Raw genomic sequence first — 26,088 nt, 5'->3', positions numbered from 1 at the left:
ACTTTGCTGCCCTCGCTCCACGTGTTTGGCGCAGGCAGAGGATCTTCTGCCAATGGGTTGGGCTCTTGGGAGGCCCCATTTCTTCACTTCTTACTGGATGACGACGCCTCTGCCTGCACCACTCGCTCTGCCACTTTGGCACCTCCATCCACGGCCCTCGAATTCAGACTCCGGGCCCCTCCCTGTCTACTCCCACATAACCAGCCTCCTGGTTTTGGAATCTACACACCTAACACTTCCATTGTGTCTCTGCTGGGTGTGCTACAAGGACCTCAAAAGAAGGAAAGGTACAGAACTTTTGCACAGCTTCGGGTCCCAGACGGCCTTGTGGCCACTGGTCCCCAACGGAGTGGACACAGGCAATGCCTGCCTGTGGTCACTCAGGGACTTGGAGCCGTTCCTGAAGCCTCTTTTTGCTCCCAGCTGCACCAAAGACCATCAGCACAGCTCGCTGGATCTACCCTTGAACTGCACGTAAGTCCTTCCGCTCCCATCCCAGCTCCTCGCACCCGCCGTCCCAGCAACCTTCCCCACCGGCCTGCCGCCCCAGCCCTTACAGTCCACAGCTGGTCTAGTCCAGCCTTAGCTTCAGCTCCTGCATCCGGATCAGCCAGCTCTACGGTTCAGGGGAAACCCGCTCATGAGCCGTGGGGCTTTGGGAATCACTTCTCAGGTTCCAGTTGCTACTGGAATGTGGGCTGAACTACGGAATTCCGGGAGGGTGTAAATCCTTCCCAGAACGAGGCAGAACGTAAGGCAGCGAAGCCAGGTGCCACTTGTCGCCTCATCCCACGTGGACTGTCCGGTGTGTGAACAAAAGCAAAACGAATGGGAACCCCTGAGACTGGAAGTGCCGCAGAGCAGGAGGGACAGGCCTGTTTCTGCTGAGGGCCCCTCAGATGCCCAGAGCAGCTGTCTGGTTGAGCACAGGCACTGTCGTGGGCCGCTCTCACACACAGCAGGTCAGCTTCCCGGTGAGCGGTTGCACCTCCCAGGGCGACCCCCAGTGTCTCCTGCACCTGTCCCGGCCCCACAAGGTGCGGGACCAAGTGGAAGGAGTTAGGCAGATGGCTTTTAGACCTCCTTCGGCGGCCGGCAGCACTGACCAATTCCTGCTGAGGATCACCAGTGAGTGGGCCAAGTGAGCTCACACTGCCTGAGGATACCCCAAATTAGTACGACTTCAATGGCCTTGCAAATCCATTTCAACTTTTTAACCTCTTATCACGGAAAACCTGCAATTAGTCCTAAAGGACAGAAGAAAGCACTGCAAGAAGTAATCTCTTCGTAATCCCTCACAAGTCTCTTAATGGTGGCAGTTCACACAGAGCGACCTTGAATTGCAGCGAGCTGACAGCAGCGGTGTCAGAGAGAAGAATGGGGGTGGGGTGGGGAGCCTCAGACAAGCCAGCAGCCTGGGGACTGCGGCCCCTCGTGGCGGCGCTTCCCAAAGGGCAGAGCATGTTTGCTTTATGCTGAGTCTCTCCTTCTCACGCCGCTGCCCTAGGTTCCTTGGGCCCTGCGGGTGTTCTTATGATCATGTTAAAGAGCTCTTGGAGGGGGCTGGAGAGATGGCTCAGTGGAATAAGCACTTGCCTGGAAAGCACAGGGGCCTGAGTTCAATCCCTGGTTCTGCCAAAAAAAAGAGCTCTTGGAGACAGCCAGGCTTGGATCTAGAACTGCCCCAAACTCACGGGCTCCTGGGAGCCAGCCTGGGGGGGCCGCCCCACCCCGCCCCAGCTCCCCCAGCTCCCCGGAAGTGAGAGTCTGCCTGGGGCTGTGTGCTTCGCCTGCCACATCCTGCCTTGGACCTGCCGACTTCGGATTAAGCAGCGAACCCAAACATCTCCCCTTGGTTCAGGTGGGGGTGCCGGGCATTCTGCTCCAGCAACACGAAGGTGACTGAGACAGAGTATTATTTGCCCGGACAGGGTGAGCGCTATTTTCCAGGTTATAGAGCCCTGTGTGGGTCTCCCAGTCAAGACTGGTTATAATTATAACCATTGGCTGTAATAAAACTTACGTGTGTCAGTTTTTACTTTGAGACAGGCATCCAGCACGAGGTGTGAGTCTGCCCGTTACCCACACCCAGAACCGTGCCAAGCAATGAGGGCGCTAATTCGGTAATCACACCCCATCCCAGCATCCTTCACGCACTCTACAGTGTAATGTTTTTTTGATTTTGTTTTTTGCAGTACCAGGGCTTGAACTCAGGACCTCGTGCTTGCCAGGCAAGTGCTTATTCTACTGACCATTTCCCCAGTCCCCCCTTCACGCACTCTAGATCCAGCATCTCTGCAAAGCCCCACTTGTGACGCACGAGGCTTTGGGGGACGTCAGACACGGCTATACCACTGGATGACCCACAAATTTACTCATGGATGTACAGGAAGAACTCAAAGTAGGGTCTCCAACCGCAGGCCCACGTCCATGGCAACATCACCGAAGGGCAGAAGCATCGCGAGGGTGGTACCAGGCTTGAGCCCTGGTACCAGGGAGTGGGGAGAAAAGGCCACAGACTATACCACCCCGCCCACCGGAGGAGGTGGAGTCAGACTCGCTAGGGAACAGAGAGTAGCCGTGGCTTCCTGGGTGGAAAGGATTCAGGTGGGAGCAGGGGCTCCGGGTGGGAAAGTGAAGGTTTGCGTGACAGTGGGGATGGGAGTCACTCAGGCATAGCCATGTGTGTGGACTCGATTGGCACAGCGAGGATGACACATTTTCTGTCACGTGTGTTTCACAGTTTAAAAAATAACTGAACAGGAACAGAAAATAAAATGTGACGGCAAATGCCCAACTTATTTAGGACAGCATCTAAAATCATGACCATCACGAGGACGGTGCTGGCCCTGCCTTGCCCTTCCCCGCGGCTGCCGGCTCCTACTCGGTGCCAGCAAAGCCGGACTTGCCCCTGAAGCAGAAGCTTGGGCTGGGCTCGGCCTCCCTCGCCCCGGCCCCGCAGGATGCTGTAACCCTCTGCACCCTGTTCTGTGAGGCCACAATGACAGCCTGGGGCGACCGGGCACCCTCGCTGTGCCTCGGGCTGCACCAACCGCAGGGCGGAGGGGCAGAGGGAGCTCCAAGGCACACCCAGGACCTGGCTGCTGCTTCCTGACCCTTCTACGTTCAGAGCATGAGTGAGACACTGGGGTGTAGAAATGAGCTTTCCAGGCGGAATGTGACACTGAGTTAACATGCGGGGCCTGCCCCAGGCCTGCCCTAAGAAAGCAAAGTCACCTTGGGGAGAAGAAGCATGCTCTGTGAAAGGCTGAAGGTGAGGAGGAAGGAAGAGGCCACCCAAGCAGCTGGGTGTGGCTGGGTGTCAGATCTGACGCAAGGGCAAGGACTGCGGGACTGTGTTTACTTGGCATCCCAGACAGCATCCCGTGGAGGCTGCGGGGGGTGGGGGGTGGGGCACATCTGCACAGGCAGTCCTCACTCGTCCTCAGGAAAGCCTACATGTGCGATGGCACAGGTGGCAGGAGGCACTGGTGGGACGCGGCTGCTGGGCCACTTCTCAGAGTCACTCTGTACATGACACTGCAGTGGACTCTGGTGGTGGCTGCGTTCCCCTCGAGGTCCTGGCTGGCAAAGCCCGATGGTCAACCACTGATCTGCTGGGGGCTACGCCTCCCTGTCAGGACAGGCATGGGTTCAGTTCCACCTGGCCCTGGTGACAGTCGCAGTGATCTCAGGAAAGCCCAGAAAGGGGTGGCGATGGAGAGGAGCAGCTCAGGAGACCTCTGCAAGATGGCTCCAGAGGCCTCAGGCTCGCTAAAGACATTAGAGGCCGAAGGGTCACAGCCACATGACAAGAAAAGGCACATGGGCCTTTCCTGAACAGGGGAAATAGATTCAGTCAACTTCAGCAAGATGGTGGGAGCTCACACAGGTGACAGGCCGCAGGACAGGCTTGGGACAGCTAGAAACTGAGAGCCCGGGAGCCACAGCAGGAACACAGATCTAGGGCTCTGTGGGGAGACACCGTTCCTGGACAGGTGGTCCCACTCCTCACTTCTGCTTCTGAGCTCAAGGAGACAGCACCTGTGGTCACTGCTGTCCCGTGTGTGTGCGTGTGTGCGTGTGTGTGTGTGTGTGTGTGAAGGAGTTGCAGCACCTGATGGGGCAAGCGTAAGTTGTTCTATGTATTTACCATGGATGCAGGGCCAGGGATCAAATTCTGACCCTGCACACACACGGCAAACACACTGTGTGGCATGACCCCCACTGCCTGAGAGCTCGAGTGTGGGCCAGCAAGCAAGAGAGAAGGCCCTGTTGTCCTGCTGCCTGCACCAGCAGGCGAGTGCTGCAGGAGTGAAAGGCCACCACTGCCACAAATGCAAGCTGAGAGAAAATGGGAGCTGCAAAGGCGAAGCTATCTGCTGCCTCCTGGAGATAAGACTGGTTTTGAGGTACTTCACAAATCATCCAAGAAAAATAAGGGTTGGGGTGTTGCTCGTAGTAAAGTGGCTGCCCAGCACAGCAAGGCCCTGGCTTGCCCTCCAGCACCCCAAGGAGAGAGAGAGAAGGGGAAAGGATGAAGGGGAGAGGCACAGAAGGCGGGTGCGCTTGGCTTGTGGTCACACACTTCAATTCCAAGTTCCCTGAGCCCCCAAGGACTCCATAAGGAATCTGGGCAGCTCAGACTGGCCGAGGTGCCTGATAAGAAGCACACGGGCGCTGCAGACACGAGGCTGAGGGGCTGCAGGCGTACGGTGACTCCAGAGACACACAGCTGCATGGAGTCAGACGCGGAGAGGTGTGCGACTTCCCCAGGTTGCTAGGACCAGAAATTCCCCCGGAGGCCCACATGCTGGGGTCTCCCATGACCCGCACACAATGCTTGTAATGCTACCATACTCTTTTTTTTTTAGGTACCGGGTGTTGAACTCAGGACCCTGCACTTCCAGGCAAGCACTTATTCTACTGAGCTACCTCCCCGGTCCCCACCATACTCTTGAAGCACCATGCTGACAAATTCTGCCTACAAACTGGAATTTATAAGCAATTTAAGTTATGATTGAGAGGGGCAGTGCCGTACAGGACAGGAGTCCTGGTAGCATCTCAGAGTGGAATGAAGGTGCCAGCGTCTGCTGCCCTCCTCCAGCGGATCCTGGCGAGTGTAGGCTGCCCTGTGCTCCAGGGATGATGTTCTATTCTGTACTTGCAGGGTGCTGCATCTTTACTGGTCCATGAGAGCCAAGAAGATGCTTCCTAGGAAGTTCGAGGGCCCACACGCCCACCGGGCCACCCCTAAGCTTCCCTGGAGAGGGCCGCAGACCCCACTCACGTTCAGGAGGTTGGATTTGCTCCCACACTGGGATTCTGCTTGCTCAGTCTGTGGCCCTTAGCAGATGCGACTTGCTCTGCACCGCCTTCCCGAGGCACTGACTCCTCGGGGTGCAGGTCCCCTGCCATCCCCGGGGAGGGCTGCACTGTGGCACCAGTCTTGGTCGGGGAGTAAAAGCCAACCCCTGGAAACTCGGCATGCTCACCATCTACTGCTCTGCTTTCGTTCCTCAGGGCCAGCTCTGCTGACTCAGGAAGAAAGAAAGGATTTCAGCAGCACGCAAGCGGGTGGCTCTCACCGCCACACGAAGTCCAAGTCAGCATCCCTTTGAGGGATGTGGCTGGGGACAACAGCTCAGCCTATATTTTTAATTACAGAAACAAGATGTACAGCCCATCAATGCCGTGAGCTGGTTCCACGCCAGTTCAACTTTCCCTCTCAGGCCTGGCAGCCTGCACTAAATCTTTCCCAGTTCTCGGTTTCATTTAGTTTCCATTGCCTCAGGAGTTTCTAAAGCGTGCACATTTTCCACACATAATTAAGTAATGGAGAGCGAGCTGTTACACATGATGTTTAGTATTCGGCAGTGAAGAAGCCACGGCAGGAGCTAACAGCACCACTGTTAATCCCTTTGCTTCTAGCACTGTCAGATTTGGCGAGTCCTCCTCTGTCGTGGGAGCAGAGCCCTGTGCTGAGGGTCAGCTCAGAACCCAGCATGTGGCCCCTGACCAGAGCCCAGACTGTGAGGTTACCCAGATGTGCAGGACAATAACGTCCTCTCTGCAATTCTGTGTGTTTACAGATTTACAGGATTGCCCAAAGTCTAATGAAGTGAAAAGAAAAGGAGGGAAGCGAGCACACACGTATCAGCAACTTGATCGTTTGCTCTAGTGACCCCGATTCCTTGCCAATCACAAGTCAATGAGTATGGGAGGGAACACAGGGCCGAAGGAGCAGGACAAGTACACGCTCACATGCGTGTGTCACCACAGACCGGTGGCCCCAGTTAATTAAATTTCCACTTGCAACACATTTTCACAGCTTTCTGAGATTATTGCTCATCATACTCCCAAGCCTGTGGCCAATCTGGTTTTTATTTCAACTGCCAATAAATTTGGAAAAGAGTTGATGAGGTATAAAAGCCGAATATTTCTGAATAATGGACAGGTAAGAATTAATAATTTCAACTAATGAAAGATGTTTTGCTAGGCAGAAGCACTACCTGTAAAGAAATTATAGGGCCAGACAGGTAGCTCATCAGACTGAAGCGCCTGCCTACACAGAGCAGGGGCCAGGGTTCGATCCCCAGTACCATATGCCATGCCACACCCCGGGGCACACTGAGATGGGGACTGAGACTGGGTGTGGTGGTGTGTGCGTGTAATTTCAGCCTTGGGCAGCTGAAAATAGGAGGATCACTATGAGTTCAATCTGTGTAGTGAGCCCTTGAAAACCCTGTACTAAATACATTAAAAAAAAGAAATTATAGTTACAAAGGATACACTATATATATTTGGGTGGAACTGGGGATTGAACTCAAGTCCTTGTGCTTGCCAGGGAAGTGCTTATTCCACTGAGGCATCTCCCCGGCCCCTCCTCTCCTCTTTTATCTGGGTGTTAGGTATGCCTTCCCAGCCACAAGGAGTAACTAGACAGTATTTTATTTTATTTTATTTATTTATTTATTTATTTTTTTTTAGGCAGTATTTTAATAAGAAGTGCATTCAATCTGTAGATCAGCTTTGGTGGCCACTGTAATGTACTAATTCTGCCTGTGCAGGAACAGGATGACTTTCCACTTCATTTTCTCTCCTCTCTTTCTTAGAACTGTAGTTCCTGTCGTAAAGGGCTACACCTCGTGGGTTAGGCTGAGGCCTAGGTATTTACTTTGGTTTCCGGTTACTGTGCATGGAACAGTTCTCCTGATTTCTCGCCCGGTGCATCCACTACATGTGTATGGGATTGCTGTGGATTTCCGGGTTTGCATCTTGCCACTAGGGATTGGCTTAACAGACAGACAACAGGAAGAAATTTTCCTCCTTGGAAATCTGAGTAAAAAACTAGAAACTAACAGAAAGATGCCATAGCTAGAAAGAAAAAGGGTGCCATGGTAGAAGTGCTTGAGAGACACGGCAACAGCAGGTGAGGCAGAAAGGTTGGGGGAGGAAAAATGCAACCGCATTAGTGCCAGGCTGGGTGGCACGGCCTGGTCTGCCGTCTCCGGGCATGGCCGGGTCGCTCTGATGGTGACTGCTGGGAACGGCAGAATCATCTCCATTGCATCCACACCGAAGCTCTCAGCCCCGCGCCATGGTGAAATTGTGCTGATCATTCAAAATTTTGCAAAATCACAAGGAACGAGGACTTTTACTTTCTCTACTCTATAGATGCTGAGGTCTAGAGGGGAAAAGCAGCCCAGCAGTGCGAAACAAACGGGCTCTTTCATCCTCTAACAGTAGTTTAGGGCTGGTGAGATGGCTCAGTGGTCTAAGGCACCTACTTAGAACAAACTAAGCTAAACAAAGCACAGAGACCGCAGTTCAAACCCCCAGCACCACATGCCAGCCAGCCCGCCCCCTGGTGGGCTGAGCTGGCTACACACACAAAATAAATAAATAAATAAATAAATAAATATTTAAAAAACAAAACAAAACAAAACAGTAGTTTAGAGTTACTTGTCATTTCAGTCAACAGAGAACGACCCTGCTCCTCCGGCTACACCCACCCAAGGGACACAGGTCTGCGACTGTGGCCATGCCCAGGTGCCCCGGGGCTCAGCCGCTGAGGGGGGGGGGGGGGGGCACACTGGCGGGGAGCGCTTCTGCCTTTCCTGCCTGCTTCCCTGCTACAGACATCCATGCAAGTGTCCCAAGCAATGGCGGCATCTGTTCCGCTTCTGCACAGCTGACAGTCAGACTGAAACGTGCATGCTGACCTCAGCGACCACACAAAACACACCGGAGAAAACCCACAATCAAAAGGACCTACATTTTCTTCCTGTGGCAGTAAGAAAAAGAAAATCTATTTTTAGACTAGACAGTGACTTTGTTAGACCACCAAAACGGAAGATCCCCAGATCACACCGGAGATGTCAGGACACAGCCCCGCCTGTCTCACCTGATGAACACCAGCTTCACTCTGCCTGGGGCCGCCTTGATGATGGCAGATGCGTTCTGATGGCTTCTCCCGTACAGAATCTGATTGTTTATCTGTTTGGGAAAAAAGAAAACGCACGTGTAAGAATGCAGCCTGCGTATTTACATACAGATATATATGTACATATCTACATGGGTACAGCACCCATGTGGGCACTCAGGAGTGCAACAGGAATATTCACTTCTGCGTGTGCATATGCAGGACTCACTTGTGCTAAAATGGAAGTATTCTCTAGTGCAAACACTAACTCTAAGCTGCCATTAAAAATCTCGCGAACTCAGTCCTTGGCCATTTTGCTTTATGAGAACTAGCTGAACTCAATGCAAAGGCTTTATGGTAAAGACTTTACTTCTTACAGGTTCTCCAGTTTCCCCAAACCTGTGGAGAACAGTCCACGATGCAGAATTCCCTGCTTTGCGGGCCAGGTGACCTGGGCTCTGTACACGGAGCCAAGTTAGCAAGTAGCACAAGTTTGTTACTTGGAGGAGGTGAAAGCAGAATTTCTGTTTGAAGGCAAATTTTAGGTCTGGTGCAGAGAATCACCTTAGGAACACCATCAGTGAGCCCCTTGCTTGTGCCAAGATGTGGCTAGATTTTTAACTTTTTTTTTTTGCGGAACTGGGGATTGAACTCCGACCCTTGCACTTGCTAGGGAAGTGCTTATTCCACTGAGCCATCTCCCCGCCCCTCCCCGCCCTTTTTTTTTTTTTTTCGGATTTTTAACTTGATGTGCTTCAACTAAACATGATGTAACAACATTGGACTGGAGCTTTCCCAGGGCAGGGGTAGCTGGCATCATGCTCCTATGTCACGCAATGACACCAATCTGTGCTGTCCCTGCCTCATGGTGGCCTGGCACTGGGCTCTGTTCCCAGGACAGGTCTGAGCCCTCCAGGAGCAGTGGAGAAAGAGGCTGCCCTGGACATCAGTCCCAATCTGGTTCCGAAACGTTGCACATGAAAGAGCACCCTGTTGTCACCACGGTCATCATGAGCGTGTGTGCGTGCACTTGTGCAGAACAAAAGTCCCGTGTTTCCCCACCTGGAGAGGCCAAGCAGGGTCATGTCCAGCTCTGCAGCCAGTGAGGAAGTAGTGACAGGCGCTGCACCACCCACGCAGGCCACTGACCCACCGACCACACGGAGACCCGTGATGCCACACGTCTTTCCTCAAGGCTCGGTTCCCTCCTTCTGAGATGGAGTTAGGCGCCTGCTTTCTATTTCATTGGAGAGTTTCAGGAGCATTGGTCTTATCTGATGTATCAGAATGTAAGTTTTTGAAGTAGCTTCTTGGATTTTGGTGGCGTTGCCTGAGATGTCACCACTTCCTAATTGCACTGACGTAAGTCTGTCTTCCCTTTTGGCTAAGGGCCGATCCGTTGTCTTTATCTTTCCAAAGAACCAACTCTTTCAATCACCGTTCTTTGGATTTTTTTAGTCTCAATTTCATTAATTCCCATTCTGATCTTTATTATTTCTTTCCTTCTATAATTTAAGATTTGGGTTGCTCCTCTTCTGGGGCCTTGAAGGGCATCATGAGGCTGTTTATGTGGAATCACGGCGCTCTTCACGTTGGCACTCGTAGCTGTAACTTCCCTCTTAGAGCTGTTGTCATCGTGCCTGCCAGGTTGGCCTGTGGTACTTCCACTGTCACCTGATTCTAGGGGCTGTAGTTTTTCTTCTCTGCTTTCTTCTGTGCTCCACTGGTTATTCAGCAATGTGTCATTTAATCATCAAGTGTCTGCAAGTCTTATTTAATATAAAATAATTTCACTACTGAGATGAAACACAGGTAGCTTTCAACTCTCTGGGCAGTTTTCTATTTCCTGACCCCTAAGCAAAACATATTCCAGAGAAAATGCAGCAAATAAACAGGACTATGAATCATTTTATGCACAATCCAGGAGGCCACACCTCCCTGAGTCCATGCGCTATTTGTGATCAGCAGCAGCCACTGTTTACCGAGGACTTGGCCTGTGTGATACTTGGCCAATGTCCTCCCCAACAGTGCCTCATTTAAACCTCAGCACACACACAGAAAGAAAAGCTGATCCGATTTGACTTGAAACTGTCTCATTGCTGTTTATCAATAAAATTTTGGAAAAAAAATTTGTGAACTCCTTAGGGTAGCAATTTTCTCTTTATGGATTACATGCTTATAAAATATTACCCATAATTTTCATATTCACATTATGAATATGCATGGCTAAAAACACTTTTTGCTACTGTATCTTCTATATAATAAAGTTTTAAACAAGAAAAAAAAAAAAAGAAAAGCTGGGCATGGTGTTGGTGCATACCTGTAACTCCAACACTCAGGAGGCTGAGGCAGGAGGATTGTTGTGAGTCCAAGACCAGCCTGAGCTACGAAGTGAGCTCAAGGCCAACCTGAACTGCATAGTGAGACCCTGTCTCAAAAAGACCATCAATCAGTCACTCAATCTGAGCATAACCTGGGCATCATTTACTGACTAGATTATGAAACTGACTCTGAGGCTGAATCATTCGCCCAAGGTGAAGTGGCTACCTGCTCACGTTTTCTAAGAAGGGTCTTACTATGTAGTGCAGGCTGGCCTTGAACTCACCATGCGGCCCAGCTGGGCCTCATGTTCATGGTGCTCCTCCCGTCTCAGCCTCCTGAGTGCTGGGATTATGGTTGCGCACTGCCACACTCAGCTAGCAGCCACTTTAAGGAGAAATCTGTCATCTTGGGGCACACCCACTGGTAACTATATGGTTTCCTTAAAAAGTAACATCACATGATTTCTAAAGGGGGTCTTTATGAACATGGCTATTCCATAAACTCTGAGTGAGAACAGAACATGCTGGCGTGGCTACCCGAGGCCATCCATGGCTGAGTCCACGGAGGAGATGCTCAGTACTGACTGATACAGTTTTTAGGGTCCCAGAGTAATGCAGAGTCCCACACACCACATTCTCTTCTTCGTGCAAATGAGCTGCACCCTGAACCATAATGGACCCTCATGAATTTTTTACTGTAGAAATAAACATAGATCAACCATATTTTAGCCTTTGTGGCCAAAGGAAAACCACTAACGTTTTTCATTGTGGGCAAATTCTTGCTACAAGCGAACAAGTGGCCACTTGGACTCTGTAGACCCTGGAAAGGCTACAGTTTGTTCACTTTCAGCACACTAAGGAGCAGGAAGCAGAAAAACAGCACTCTCCCCACATTTCTCCTATCCAAGGTGACTCAGTGACATAACGCAAACACGCAGGCGTGTCTTTTTTTTTTAAAATGTATTTTAGTACAGGGTCTACAGGGTCTCACTACACGGATCGGACTCGTAGTGATCCTCCTGTTTTCAGTCTCCCAAGTGCTGGGATTACATGCGCAGGCCACCACACCCGGTTTTAGTCACCACCTCAACGTGCCCTGGGGATTGAACCCTGGCTGCTGCGCTCTGCCTAAGCAGGCACTTTAGTCTACTGAGCTATCTGGTCAGCCCTTGAAAGGTGAAACAGTTTTTATTACTACTTTTTGGCTCTGGGAACTGAACTCATGACCTTGTACTTGCCAGGCGGCACTTTGTCGCCGAGCTATATCCCTGGCCTTACATCCTCATCTTTGATGTGACCCCACAGTGCTGAGAGGTGTTCCCCTCAGCCCTGGGGTGCTGCTTCCCCACACACTCAGATGATGACCTGTCATCAGGACCAGACGCACAACTCTCATCCCAGCGTGACCATGGGCCCTTATCTTCCACACAGTCCTGTCTGGATAAACTCTGCATGGCCAACTGTACTTCTACCCACATCTATCCTGCCCTGCATGTGAGCTGTCCTGCAATCCCCCTGCTACCGGAAGGAGAAAGCCCAAGCAAAAGGAGAGGTGCAGGGACTGCGGGGGCCTCGACTGCTAGAAGCTGCTTCTGACTCCGGGGCAAGCATGGTGCCCCCAACCCTCTTTGCAAACAGCTGTGTGCCACAGCCAGGGGCATGTGACTTGGGCTGGGGCTTTGTGTCAGAGCTGAGACCCCGGGAACCATTTTCCCATGCTCGCTGTGTGACACAGGACAGCCTGTGTGTGCCATGCGGAGGCAAGGACAGGAGTTGGCATTCTGAGTCCCAGGTGCAGCCTCCTCTGCATCCCCGGGGTGGGGGGATCATGCAGCTCCCGATGAGCTGTCCGTCTTCTGACTAAGAGTGCGTGTGCCTGTCCCTGCCTTTGCTGAAGGCCAGTCCAGGAAAGTGAAGTGCTGAGGCAGGACCAGCAGTGAAGCCCAAGGGCTGATGTCCTCAGTGTTCACACCACTGCTGCCGGAGGTCACAGCAGGAGGGATGCCATCTGTAAGCCCGAAAGGGCCTTGATGGAAGCAGACAGCAACAGCCAGGCTTGAGAGAAGCACACACCCGTGCGCAGCGGCCTGCTGAGGGCACTCCTGGCAGCCCACCCTGTACATTTTGCTCCTTCAGGCGCGGGGTCTCCACAGACACAGCTCGAGGCCCTTCTGGCTCTAAGTGCTGATTTACACGGGGGACACCTCCCGGGCTCCTCAGGCTCTGAGAACTTAGCTCGGAGCCCAGAGGAGCAAAAGGAAGCAAAGGGAAGAGCGGCTCTGCCCTGGGGCCTCTTAAGCTTGTGATCTCACGTCTGGTTTTCTTTCTTTCTTTCCTTTTTTAAAATTAATTTCATTGAGAAAGAAATAGTAATGAGACAGTTTCAAAACAGGTTATGCATTGCATATTGTTGTGTTTGTAGTAGTTATTCAGAGTACAAGATGCAAACATGATATCTTGTCTGAACACTATTAGTACAAACCTTTCTTCTCATTGAGCTAAGAGAAAGTAGCTGTATATTCATCCTAATATATATATATATATAATATAAATTTTTTTCACTACAAAAGGTCCTTCATTTATACCACCCTTTTTTGTTTACTTTTGTCAGAGATGGGTATTCCATTGCCAACAGGCTCAAGTCAAGTCTGGTTTTCTCAGCTGATGTTGGCTTTCTCGTCTGCTTCCTGACAAGAGCCTCCTGAGAGCCTGGTCAGTGACAGCAAATGTGCTAGAGATGAGCGCTCAAACTGCAGCCCCAAATCCGCCTGGTCATCGCTGTGATTAAACCTGAGTGCTGAGATTCCAGCTTAGAAAAGACAAGGATACCCAAAGGCTTGGTGTGACAGAGAGGGCTCCCCGTGCCTCCAGCACTCTGGGCTGTCACTGGAGGCTGCTATCTCAGCACCCTGGGGGTGCTGTCCTGGGTGAACTGGCTTACATCTCCAGCTTCTGCAATTCCGAATTACAGCCACTCTGATGACAGCCCCGAAGGAGAGGGCCTGCCTCTGCGTTCCCGGGCTTTCGTGCGGCTGAGCCTTCCCCCCTGGCCTGGCTTCCACTGCTGCGTGTGGGGAAGCAACACCCAGCCCTGGCTGAGCCCCAAGAACACGCAAGAGGGTCTTGGTGCAGTGTGTCAGTGTGCAGCAGGAACAGACTGGGCTTAATCCCGTGAAGAGTCAACAAAAGCAAATGGTGTAAATCCTCTCCTAATACTGCATAAACTTCCACTTTGGAGGTCTTTAGTGAGATTTGTTTCAATAAAATTAATAATTCAAAAATATCATGAGACGACAGGTTTTTCAACTACTCTTAATTTTCCACAATTCAACTGAACATGAATATAAATTTCTGCTGAAAAGCAGCTCAATTAAATCCACTCAAAAGATGTTCTAAATTAGAAGTAAAAGTTAATTAAGAAGCTAGGATTGAAAGTATTAATTATATAATTTATTTCAAGTAACAGATTCACCTCAGGATTGAACATCATGTCATAATTCATTAAACTCAACAATGCCCTTGCCAGTGTTTTTTCAGCAAAAGGATTTATTATGAAAGTAATGAACTGTTATTAGATTTGAGCTGAAATTCACATTAGCTGAACTGCTGATGACAGCACCTCAGAGATCCCTCCCTACTCTACCTACAAGTATGTTCTGAACTTCACATTTCAAGATGTTAGAATTTCTACTTTTAACATTTTTCTTTTATTAATTCTTTATTAAATAAAACACATATGCAGAAAAAGGAGCAAATCATGTTTATAGCGGCAAATAATTTTATAGGTTAATTTTTGGTCTAGTAATTCTGTAGCTAAGAATTTAGCTTAAAAAGATTAAAAACTAAAGCATCGAAATGTCTATCCTGATAAACCTGTAGTGAGAAAAAACACAACTAGGCATGGTGGTGCACGGGAATAACCTCAGCGCTCCGAGGGCCGAGCAAGGGGATCGCTACAAGCGTGAGGCAGCCTGGGTGAGTAGCTGCCTCAAAATGTCTTTTTTTGTTACTTATTTTGGGTCTTTTGGCCTTTTTGAGAAAGGTTATTGTTATGCAGTCAAGCTGGCCTTGAGCTCACTTTGTAGGTCAGGCTGGTCTCCAAGTCACAACAATGCTCCTGCCTCAGCCTCCTGAGTGCTGGGATTAAAGGTGCACGCCACCACACCTGGCTCAGAACACATTTTAAAAAGTCAGGCTGGGCATGCCTGTAATGCCAGCACTCATGAGGCTGAGGCAGGAGTATTGGCATAAGTTAAGACCAGCTGGGCTACGTGGGCTACAGAGTGAGTTCAAGGCTTGTCTGATGAGACCCTGTATCAGAAAATTAAAAAAAAAAAAAAAGTAGAAACTATGTCTGTCTGTCTATCAACAAAATATTTATTATGCTCATCATCATGTGTCATCAAATGGACAACCATTCCCCCAAGGTGTTGTACGGTATGTATCTAGGAGTGTTATCATGAGAGGAGGGCATCGCAGAGATAGCCATCAATTACATCTTTTAAAAGCTTCTGTGTGAGTGTAAGGAGAGCCCCAGGCTTCTGTAGTGTCCAGCAGACTGTTGGGCCCTTTGGGTGGCACTGCCCACACTCAGGATGGGCCTCCTCCTCTCCACACCCAGAGCCACACCAAGACAATCCGTGGACTAATTCAGTAACCAACACACCCTTAATCCCAGTACCATATACCCTAGTCCAGCCACTTTGAAAAGCCCCACCACGACCTGGAGAGATCTGGGGACTCTAGATTTGGGGTTTGTGGGCAGAGAAGTAAAAGGGAAAGGAGTGCTGAGCCCAGGGACGCTGACTAGAACTGGAGGGAACACGGCTCCACATGCAGGAATAACGAGTGCTTAAAGAGGGTCATAGTAGTTTTGTTTTTTTCTCAAAAAGAGACAACACACAAGGCAGCAACTTTCAAAGACCTTGGGCCAGAGGGCAGGCTTGGAGGCCTGAGTGCGGATGCAGAGCCCGTGGCCCCCGCTGGAGCGGAGCCTGTTTCTGGAGTAGTTCGCCAGTTTCCGAGGGCCACGCTCATACACATGACCAAGGCCTGAGCGATTCATTTTCTCTCAAATGAAAACAGATAAAAACTTTCCAAAGGCAGAGTGATGGAAAAAAGTGGCTCAAGTCGTTCTACATTTGTACACTGGGAGAAAAAAGAAGATATTCTTTTGAATCTTAAAAAAACTTTTCTTTAATGTTTGTTAGAACAGGGTCTCACTACACAGATCAGACCTGAAGTGATTCCCCTGGCTTTGGCCTCCCCAGCTCTTGAGTCCTTTGTCTCCTGTCTACTTCGCTTTCTCTATGTATTTGTTAGAGGGTCCTGCTGGCAGGCGCTTGGACCGCTGAGAGCCTGCTCCCAGCGCTATGCGCCTCATCCCTCTGAGCACCGGCACTCCACCCTTGAGCCTGCCCTGGGCCTGCCTCTGATGAATCCTGAGTCTATTTTAAAATGGAAAGTGAACAGAGAAATAAACACCTTAATTACTGTTCTGAGGCTGAAACAGATACAACCAGTTCCCTTGGATCTGGGACGGCCTCGCCACCCCAACCTCCCATTCTGGGGGCTGGGTGCGGCCCTGTTAGTGCACCTGCTCACCGCAGAGGCCCTGGCTCCAAGCTCTAGCACCGAAAATGAGCCAAGGACAGAAACAAAAGGCAAGGACCATTCCTGTCCCCATCTGGAGTAGGGAGAAACGAGTGCAGGAGGCCGAGCACAGTCCACCCCTTCATAGCTCAGCTCCGTGGAGACAGCCACTTTGTACAGCAGATCTCCGTGGTCCTCCGTGGTCCTCTGGGCCACATGAGTGAAAAGCGCCAGGTGTTTGTGCCCTGGGAGGGCTTCACGAGAACATCAGTGGACGCAGCTCACCCCAGCCAGGGCGACCTCACTTCGTATTTGCGTCTTCCACACAAACAGCAGGTCTGATCAGTCAACATCTCCACTAGCAAGGGCTGTACCCTGACTGCCCTCCTTCCACCTCCAGTTGTCTTTTTCTCAGAAGTAGTCTCATTGGTGGATCGGTCTTGTACAGGCAGGGTTATGTCAGAGGGCTTTGCTCGCTTTTCACACATAGCTCATGCAGCGCCTGCCCTGACACCCTGCTCGGCATGACAGATAAGGCAGTCGAGCTCCGGCGCTTGGTAGTGAGGCTGCTGAGACCCCCAAACTCAGCGACCTGTGAAAGGTTTACGGCAAGGCAGCGGCAGAGGCAGAGTCCCCGCCAAGCTCCTGATGCCAAGGCTGCAGTAGGTCTGGTCCCGGCATTCGTGAGGATGCTCTCGGCGGGGACCCCGGGACTTCGCCAGTACACACGCTCACCACCCCCACCCCACCAGCCCGCCCCCAGACATCACACTGCCCGGCACCGTCCTCTTCTGCTCTCCGAAGGTGAAGAGGCAGAGAAGCACCAAGGGTCAGCTCTGAAAACCGCCTCGCTGGACAGCAGCGCTACTTTCTTACTTCCCTGGAGTATGTGAAATGCGTCAGAACCACTTCTTCAGCAACAGGGTCTGCGCCTGGCAGGCTGGCCGTGGCCTGACGACACGCGGGGCGCTACCCTGGGCATCAGGAAGAGGTCACTATGGCCACAGTTTCACAGCTCAGGGCTTCCATTACCTGTGGTCAACTGCGGGGTGAAAATATTTGATGGACAATTCCAGAAATAAACAATCCGTAATTTTAAATCAGGCTTCATTTTGAGGAGCACAACAGGCTCCCCACCTGGGGTGTGACTCAACCCTCTGCCCAGTTTGTCCACACTGTGTCCAGCCAACTGCTTGCTGCAGAGCCATCTGTTACTGGACGGACCAGGCTCAGGTCCAAGTAGCTCTTCCGCCTGACAAGGACCCCAAGGGTGAGAGTGCTGCCCACATGCAGGTGTAGGGAGCGAGAGTGTCCCAGAGGTGGGGGTGTGAATATAGCGCGACCCCGGGGAGGTGTTACAGAGCCCTGGCGCAGCGCGCTGTGCGACTTTTCTACCCCACGGCCGTTGTTGCTGATCTCACCAAGCCCAGTCCACGTACTTGATGCTGTCACACACATGGAGGAGGAAGGCCACGGCATGCACCGGGCACAGCGGTCCCCAGAGCCCAGGTCCCTGGCCGAGGAAGCCCACGGCATACACCGGGCACAGCGGTCCCCAGAGCCCAGGTCCCTGGCCATCCTCCACAGCTGGGGGCGGGGCACCGTGTGTCAGTGGAAATAAGGCAAAATACGGAAATAAGTCGTGTTGTGCTGGTGTAGGAAACCCTCTGGGGCCCCCTCGTCCATCTTCCTGACTACTTTGCATCACAGGATAGCAGGGAGCACCCGACGTCAGGTGCGGGGCACAGAGTGGGGTCTGGGCAGAGTTTCCTGATGTCAGCAGGGACCCCAAACCGAGGGGCATGGGGGCTCCCCAGCACAGCTGCTCCATTTCTTTTTCTTTTTTACATTTTTTGCAGTAACCCACTTCTCCGATCACCCTCACTTTTACAGTTTTGCGACACTTTCTCTCCAGGACTTTAAGGTAACCTGGCTCTGCAGAGAGATCCCACACAAGGCTTTGGCAGTGCAGTAAGGAGGGCTGCAGGGATGCAAATGCAGGGCTGTCATTTCTTCTAGACAACACCAGCAGGAATGCAGCCGCTTGTCCTAAATATTTCAGTGACATAAAGGCAGCAAAGTGTAACTAAAAAATTCAAACTCTTTTCCTAGCAAGCCAGAGTCTGAAAGAACCAGCAACACTAATGTTCATGCACTTCCGAAGAGGAAACAGAGAAGGACAATGTGGCTACATAACGGGTTCTGCAGAGCAGACAAAGCCTGAACTCCAGGGTGGACCATAGGGAGGCCTCTAATTAGATGTGCAGGCTCCTCCGCACAAGCACAAGCTCAAGAGTGATCACTGTTCTTCTCTGCTCCTCAAGAGATGGGTGCAGTTCACCAACTGCATTCTTTTTTTTTTTGCCTTTTTGAGACAGGGTCTCACCTGGAGCTCGCTTCCTAGCCCAGGCTGGTCTCGAACTCCCAATGATTCTCCTGCCTCAGCCTCCCTAGTACCAACTGCATTCTTTTTTTTGGCAGAACCAGGAATTGAACTCAGGCCCTTGCGCTTGCCAGGGAAGTGCTTATTCCACTGAGCCATCTCCCTGGCCCACCAAATGCATTCATAACGTGAGTTCAGAGAGCACTGAGTGTCAAGAAGACAAGCAGAACCCAGCGGGATGACAACGCGAGACGGATCTCGGGTGCTGTCACGGTGTGTCTGATGACCCCCAGAGCCTCATGGGAGGGTGGTTTCAAAGCAGCTGGATCTAGAGTTTGCAACCGATTCATGGTCCAGGGCTGGGATTAGAGGTGTGAGTGCTACACTCTCCCTGGGGCAGGGCACCTGCATAAGACATGAGGGCAGAAAGAGGCGTGCCCTCTCTCCCTTCCTTGCTTATGCTGCCTTCCTATGAACTGCTCTCACTCTTCCATGACATCCTGCCTGGTAGCCAGCAACTATGGACTGAAACCTCCACAAACTGAGCTAAGTAAACCCTTCCCCCTTTAACGTTGGGTGCCAGGCATTTTTGTCTCAACAGGACAGATGCTTTAAGGTGGTTCCGCCTGAGCTATATTCATCTACACCTGCATCTACACTGAAACTACAAGCTGAGAGGTCCCCTTGATACCTTTCAAGGAAATGATTAACCCAGACCCAGACGTACATTGGAGAAGCCAGGGTTGCCTGTGGACCCTGCCTCTTCCTTCCCAGCTTCCTTAGCAAGCGGATGGGGACCCTGACAGCCTTCTCCCAGGTGCTGGAGGAGCTAAGGGAAGTGCAATCCCCAGAACAGCCAATGCCAGCCCCTGCTGCCTTCTCCCTGCTGAGCAAGCCCTTCGTGTGGAAAGTGGACATGATGCCACTGGTTACTTGGGGACAGGGTCAGCCCATCTCTCCCTTCCAGGGCTTTGGTAGCCAGAGGGCTGCACTTTGTGTGCCGAGCTGACTACTCAGATCTTTTGGTGACATCAGATCCATGAGCTGGGGACAGGCTGACAACCACAGGATGGGGTACAGGCAGGGCACCCCCAGGACCTCCTTCCAACACTTACTTTTGTCAGCTTTGAGCAACCAGTTTTCAAGGAGCTTTACTGAGATTTGATTGATATATAACACAGTCAGATCTAAAATGCAAGTGCTGCATGCCATGCTCCACTTGCTGCCGTGAAGGCTGTGGTAAGCCTAGTTTTGCATCATTAGTTATTAAGAGGCTATCTCTGATAATGAAATTATAGGGAAAATGACCTTAGTTTTAAGCTCCACACAGAGGTATTTTATAACGTGGGCCACTGGGGCATAGTTATTGCTTTAAAAAACAAACCTCATGAACTCACGCCTGGGTACAGGAGGTAACAACCCACAGGAGATAATCTAAAGGCTAGAAACAGTGCACCCTAAAGGACCAGCAATCTTGTCTATGGATACAAAATAGTGATTTATTTACTACCGTGTGCTACTTTTGGATCATATTCAGGTCTTAAGGTTTCAGAAATTCAATCCTCCGGGCACAAGCGGAGCACAGGACAAGCTGCCGACGCAGCTTTGCCACGGGGCAGCTGGAAGCGCGGGCTTGGACGTTTGGCTTCCGCAGTTCTTTTTTTTTTTTTTCCACGTAGCAATAACATGAAGTTCTTTGTCTCTGTCAGGCAATATCTATGCTGTGATTTAAGCCGCACAGAGCAAGGACACCACGGCATGCTGAGTTGTCACCCCACAGCTGCCCAAAAAAAGGGGACTCACCCCCACTTTATGTAGCTCAGAAACTTGGGAGTTAAACACAGCACCTCGCTTTGCCCCGAAGGCGGCCCTTGCCACCTGGCTCCAGTGGCTGCTGAGCCCCGTCCTTGAAGCCCCCAGCACGAGCCGCTTGCTGTCCCCACGTGTGCCTGCAGCCTCTGTTCTGTTCTGAGCCCCAGCCAGAGGTTCGGAGGAGCAGCTGATCAGGGAAAGCCAGCCTTCTAGGGACACCCGCTCCCTTCTGAGGGGCAATTAGCCCAATTATCCACCCCATCAATTCAGTAAGCAACCGCACCACGAAACCTAAAGCGAGTCCCTGGGCACAGCGGTTGGAGAGCCTCAGGGTTGGCATGCTGTGCCGAGAGGGCGAGGAAGGCCACGTCCCCCTGTCCCTGGCAGCTGCCTGGCCCTGGCTGTGGACAGGAGACCAAGGAGGTTGTGTTCCAGCAGGCTCACTGTGGGTGTGAGTGTCCCACCTGAGTGAGAGGGACCACACGGCTCGAAACAAAGCTGGTGGACAGGGAACTGCCTGGCTGTGTCTCTGGGACCGGGTTCCTCAGATGTCCCCACATGGATGCTTTTCCTAGAGGCCTCAGCATAGCAGTCACCAGAGCTACCAGGTCCCAAGTCCCTGCGCACCATGTAATGACACTGTGCCGCATCCAAGCGGACCTGGGGCTGAGCAGAGGGGCCTTCACTGTCACCACTGCTTTTCTGTGTCATGTGTGAAGGTCTTGTCTCATTTGCTGTTCTCCTCTAGGCTGGGAGTGCCAAGTGAAGGGGCTGGACAATTCACCTCCCTCTGGGCCCTCACAGCACGCAAGTGAGTGAATGCGCAAACGAGCGGCAAGTGAAGACCAGGCACAGGCCCTGCCTGCACCTCCAGGGAAATGAGCACCAACGCAGCCGTTCCGGCAGTCGTGGACAGGGGACCCCTCGCCCGGCTTCTCGGTCTCTACCCTTCTCCCAATCAAGGAGCCCACGAGGCTGTAGCCCCCTCCCCACCGCCCGTGCCGCCATCCTCACCTCCAGGAGCTCATCTCCCACACGCAGCCTCCCGTCGGTAGCTGCAGGGCTCCCTGGGTGGATCCCCACCACGAAGACGCTCAGGAGGGACCGGTCCTTGTTGCCCGCCAGACTGAGGCCCAGCCCCCGCCTGTCCTTCTCCAGCTCAATGATGTTCAGCTCGCCGGGCAGGTCTGCATATCTCTGCCTGATTTTTTCTGTGAGGAAAAGAGAAAGAAGAAAGTGGAAGCAGCTAGCAAACAGCCAGCTCTGCAGGAAGAGGGCAAGGCTTCCTGTGCAACAGCGCGCCCCACCTGGGTGCCCTTAGGTGGCCCTGAGGACCCGGTGCCGCGTGGTCCTGTGAGGAAGGCGCAGCTGCAGTCCTGCTCTCCCAGGTCTCCAGGCGCGGCCCTCACAGTCAGCACAGCGCTGAAGACCCCGGCCCTGCCCATTGCAACCACCAGGGAAGGAGAGCGCGCCCTGAGCAAGGCCCTGCCCCGGGAGAGGGCTGGAAAGAAAACCGACACTCTAAAGTGTAACGGCGCCTACATACGTACTGGTTCCATACACACTCAGACGTGCCTTTGCAGTGCGGGCCAACGTCAGGGCATGTGCACCTTAGGGGATCCCCAGCCCAGCCCCCAGCAGAGCCTTTAAGTACACAAATGGTGCAAAGCGGTCAGGAACAGCAGTGTTTTGCCCCGGGCTCCACTCATCCCAAACCAGGTTTCTCTGTCCTCACTTCCTGGTGCTGGGGAGACCAGAACCCTCTTTCCACTTCTGCCCCTGCTCTGACTCTGGTGGCTCAAGCTCAGGCCCAGGCGCAGCAGGCGGGAAACAGCTGCCCAGTGGAAATGTGAGAAAGACTCTGACCACTGTGGAGTTTGCCCAGTCAGACGCCCCACCTGCGCCTCGCTGAAGGTCTCTGAGACCAGCAAGGCCAAAGCTGAGCGTGGAGTCCTAAGGCCATGGGGAGGAAAGCCAGGCCACGGTGCCGCTCCACCAACCTGAAAGCCAACGAGGAATCAGCAGTAAAAACGGATCCACAGGGCTGGCAAGACAGGTCAGTGGGCTAAGCGCCTGCTTCGGCACAAGCAGGGACCAGGGTTTGATCCCGTCCTGCATGCTGCGCTGGCCCCACCCCGGAGGTGCGCTGACCCGGTGACCATACTCAGCCTCCTCCTGGACTTTCCTGGACCCGCAGGAGGTCCGTGAAGGGATGGTCTCATGCAAAGAGGCTCAAGAGCTCCGACACAGCCCCCGAACACAGAGAAATACACGGCTATGAACACGAAAGTAAGTGAAGGCTTTCAGACGAAACAGGATCAAGGTAACAGAGGCACAAGAGCCCCCAACTCCCAGAAAATAATCGCACCCAGAGCTCTTACAGAAGCTCACTCTGGGGGCCACAATTGGAACCCCAGTAACAGAAAGAGCCCATGTCACATAGGCTTGCATTCCTGGAATGCAGCTCAATAAGACCAAAACTCTGAAAGGTAACTACAAAAATAATTTCTTAAATCTCAATTTAGAAATAAATACTAATAAGCCCAAGATATAAAAATGACAATTCTAAGACTGGGCGTGGTGGCGCACACCTGTAACCCCAGCATGGGGGTCTTAGGGGGGTGAAAATAGGAGGATCACTACAAGTCTGAGCTGCATAGTGAGACCCGGTACCAAATACATTAAAAAAAAAAAAAAAATTACAAGTGTAGGTTTCTCATTTGACAGAGTTGGTTAAACAGAATTTGGAAAGCTAACTCTAGTGTTGAATAATTTACCAGACAATAAGAAAAGTTGGTGTGGTATTGCTCACCTATAATCCCAGCACTATGGAGGAAAAAGCAGAAGGATTGCTATGAGTTTGAGACCAGCCTGGGCTACAAAGTGAGCTCAAGGCCAGCCTGAACTGAACTGAAATAGTGAGACCCTGTGTCACAAAAAGGATTTTATTTTATTTTATTTTATTTTTTTTATTTTTTTATTTTTTTGTGGTACCAGGGATCGAACTCAGGATCTTGTGCTTGCCATTCAAGCACTTATTCCAGCGAGCTATAAATAGCTCAGCAGATTAAAGCACCTGCAAGCAGGCGCAGGGGCTGGGGTTTGATCCCCAGGCCTACCGTGCCGGCCCCGCCCCCAGGGCGCACTGAGCCCACAACTGAGACGGGCGTGGTGGCACACGCCTGCAATCCCAGCTCTTGGGAGGCTGTAAACAGGCGGATCACTACAAGTCCGATGTAGTAGTGAGACCCTGAACACCCTGTGGACCCTTCCCTAAAATTAAAAAAAAAAAAAGTAAATGTTAGACTCGATGCTCACAAAGTCAGAAAAGGAACTGTGCTGCAAATGCAAAGCCAAGAGAAAAGCAGCAAACATAAAAGGGCGATTAGAGAGAACGGAGCCCCACGCCAAGCAGGATGAAGGAATACCAAACAGCAAATAATGATCAGTGAAACCAACAACTCGTTCTTCAAATACCACGCAACATATAAATCTATTGAAACAGCATGTTACCTCATTAGAATGCATAATTTTATTTTTTACGTAACAGTTAAAAAAGGAAAAAATCAGTTCTTAGAAAACAAGACTGCAAAAACTGAAATAGGAGAAACAAAGAAATGATACACCTCCAGGGGAAACAGCATGATAGGTTTGTTCAGACACAATGATTATGGCCAGGCAGCGCTGTCAGTGGGAATAACACAGTGGCAGAGAGAAGATATACACAGCAGACATATTTCTCAAAAAAGTAAGTCACATGTAGCATAAAAGTGGTGCTCTGTGCTTCCGCACGGCAGCAGGCCTTCGCCCAGGAAGGCTGGCCTGACTGGAGCGCTGCCGTCCTCTGCCACCTGCCCGAGCCCGGGTCCATCCCCAGCGAGCACGGCACAGCCACACTGCATGGGCCAAAGTGGCCGCACCGGCGGCTGGCACGGGGACCCGCGCGCCCGTCGCCCTGCTTTAGCGCGCCTGTCCTTCACTGGCGCCTGGTGAAGGAGAAATAACTCGGATAAGCACCCGGTCCCTGTCTTGGGTGCGCGCCAGCCCCACACTCCCGCCCTGTGTGCCATGGGGGCTGCTCTGCTTCCCGACCAGAAGGGGCGCCCCTGTTCCCACGCGCTGCTTCTGTTTTGTAGGTCTAGCAGAAGAGAAGCCTGAAGGGGACAAGGAGGATAAGGTCAGCGTGTGCGTGACGACCACGCCTGATGCGTGGCTCTGAAAGGTCCAGGCATCTTTGCCAGGCCATTTTTTTCATCCAAATTTAAGAGAAAAGGCAGTGGCCTCCCTCTCTCCTGGTTGCAGCTGAACTGTCCCGAGGCATAGACAGGTGGCTGGTGGTGGGGACCCTGACACCTCACGGCTGGGAGTCATTTCCATGCCAATGAGTGGGGTGGGAAGAAAAGGTCTAAGGAGAACGGAAATTCACTCAATTTAACTTGACTACAAATGTATCATTTTAAAGAAGTGGGGTAAAGAGTATTCTTCTACTTAAAGCCAGGGGGCTCCTCCTCTAAAATTAACAAAACCCCAAGGACTCAGATTTTTCTCCTACACAGAAACACGTACATACAGCGCATGTGCACCAGCACACTACAATTACTGGGGTGCTCAGTGACCCAGGAGCTGGCCACTCCTGGTCCTTATTTCTCAGCAGGCTGCGTGGGAGGCCCCTCCCCCCCCCTCCCCCCCCGTGGGCAGACAGCACATCCTCATCTCTGGGGACCTGAGGGACAGCAGAAGCTGCCCAAATGGCCCTGCCAGTCCCCGCAGTATCACCGCTGGGTCACACCCCTCAGCCAACCCTACTTCTGCAGGCTGTTTAGGTCTTCCTCAAACCGGGCACAGAAAGCGTACACACGGAGCTGGGCGGGCTGCACAGGGCTCTGGCCCTCCTCTCCAGAGGAGGCTGAGGCAGGAGGGGCGCACGTTCAAGGTCACACGTCTCAAAATAAGAATAAAGGGCTGGGGTGTGCTCGGGTGTTGCTAGAATGTCCCTAGCTTCCTTCCCTGTATCAAGAGCAAAATAAAACAGCTTTATTCCTTCCTTACAAAGGAAAACCATACCTGATTTTTTTTTTCCAAACATAGCATGTGAAACATACTGAAGTTCTGCTTCGTTGGACTTTTTCTGTTCCTGGCTTTGTTTTGTAAGAATCTGCATGTGTGTCACGGGCAGCCTTGGCCTGTGGGCAGCAGGCATCTCATTCCTGCTCTCGTCCCTGTCCCGCCCCCATCCCTTGATCTCCTTCCCATCTGAAGAAGACCTCTCTCCCTATCTCTTCTTACCAGTCGTTTTTTGTTTTTATGTTTGCTGCTTTGAGACCGTGTCTCAGTGTGTAGCCCAGGCTGACCTCGAACTCACCACAGCCTCAGCCTCTGAGTGCTGGCCTTCCAGGTGTGTGCTACTGTGCCTGGCTCCCAGTCTTTTATTTTCCTCTGTTTCTTACGTTTTCCTCTTGTCTGTCTTTAGTGGCAGAGCCTAGGCCAGGAGCCTAACATGGAACGGAAAGCTGCTTCTTTCCCCAAGCTGCTAGGACACGACAGTCAAGTGGCAG

At 51.8% G+C, this 26,088-nt stretch overlaps 1 protein-coding gene across 2 annotated transcripts in view; it reads right to left on the bottom strand.

Moving 5' to 3' along the window:
* The window catches only part of Patj (PATJ, crumbs cell polarity complex component), a 203,310-nt gene that overhangs the window by 44,240 nt on the left and 132,982 nt on the right, over positions 1-26,088 (bottom strand). The window contains exons 29-30 of one of the 2 annotated variants that reach the window (XM_023718315.1): positions 21,548-21,744; positions 8,408-8,499 (exon numbers count right to left, since the gene is read on the bottom strand). In XM_023718315.1, coding sequence (XP_023574083.1) covers positions 8,408-8,499; positions 21,548-21,744 — 289 coding nt within the window. Of the gene's footprint in view, positions 1-8,407; positions 8,500-21,547; positions 21,745-26,088 lie in introns of those variants that run through there. The other variant, XM_023718316.1, reaches the window with a different exon arrangement.

The sequence above is a fragment of the Octodon degus genome, unplaced genomic scaffold, assembly GCF_000260255.1.
Source record: "Octodon degus isolate 3935 unplaced genomic scaffold, OctDeg1.0 scaffold00057, whole genome shotgun sequence".
NCBI classification, from domain to species: domain Eukaryota; kingdom Metazoa; phylum Chordata; class Mammalia; order Rodentia; family Octodontidae; genus Octodon; species Octodon degus.
Note: the sequence above shows the minus strand (reverse complement) of the source record. Positions and strands in the feature narration are given on the sequence as shown.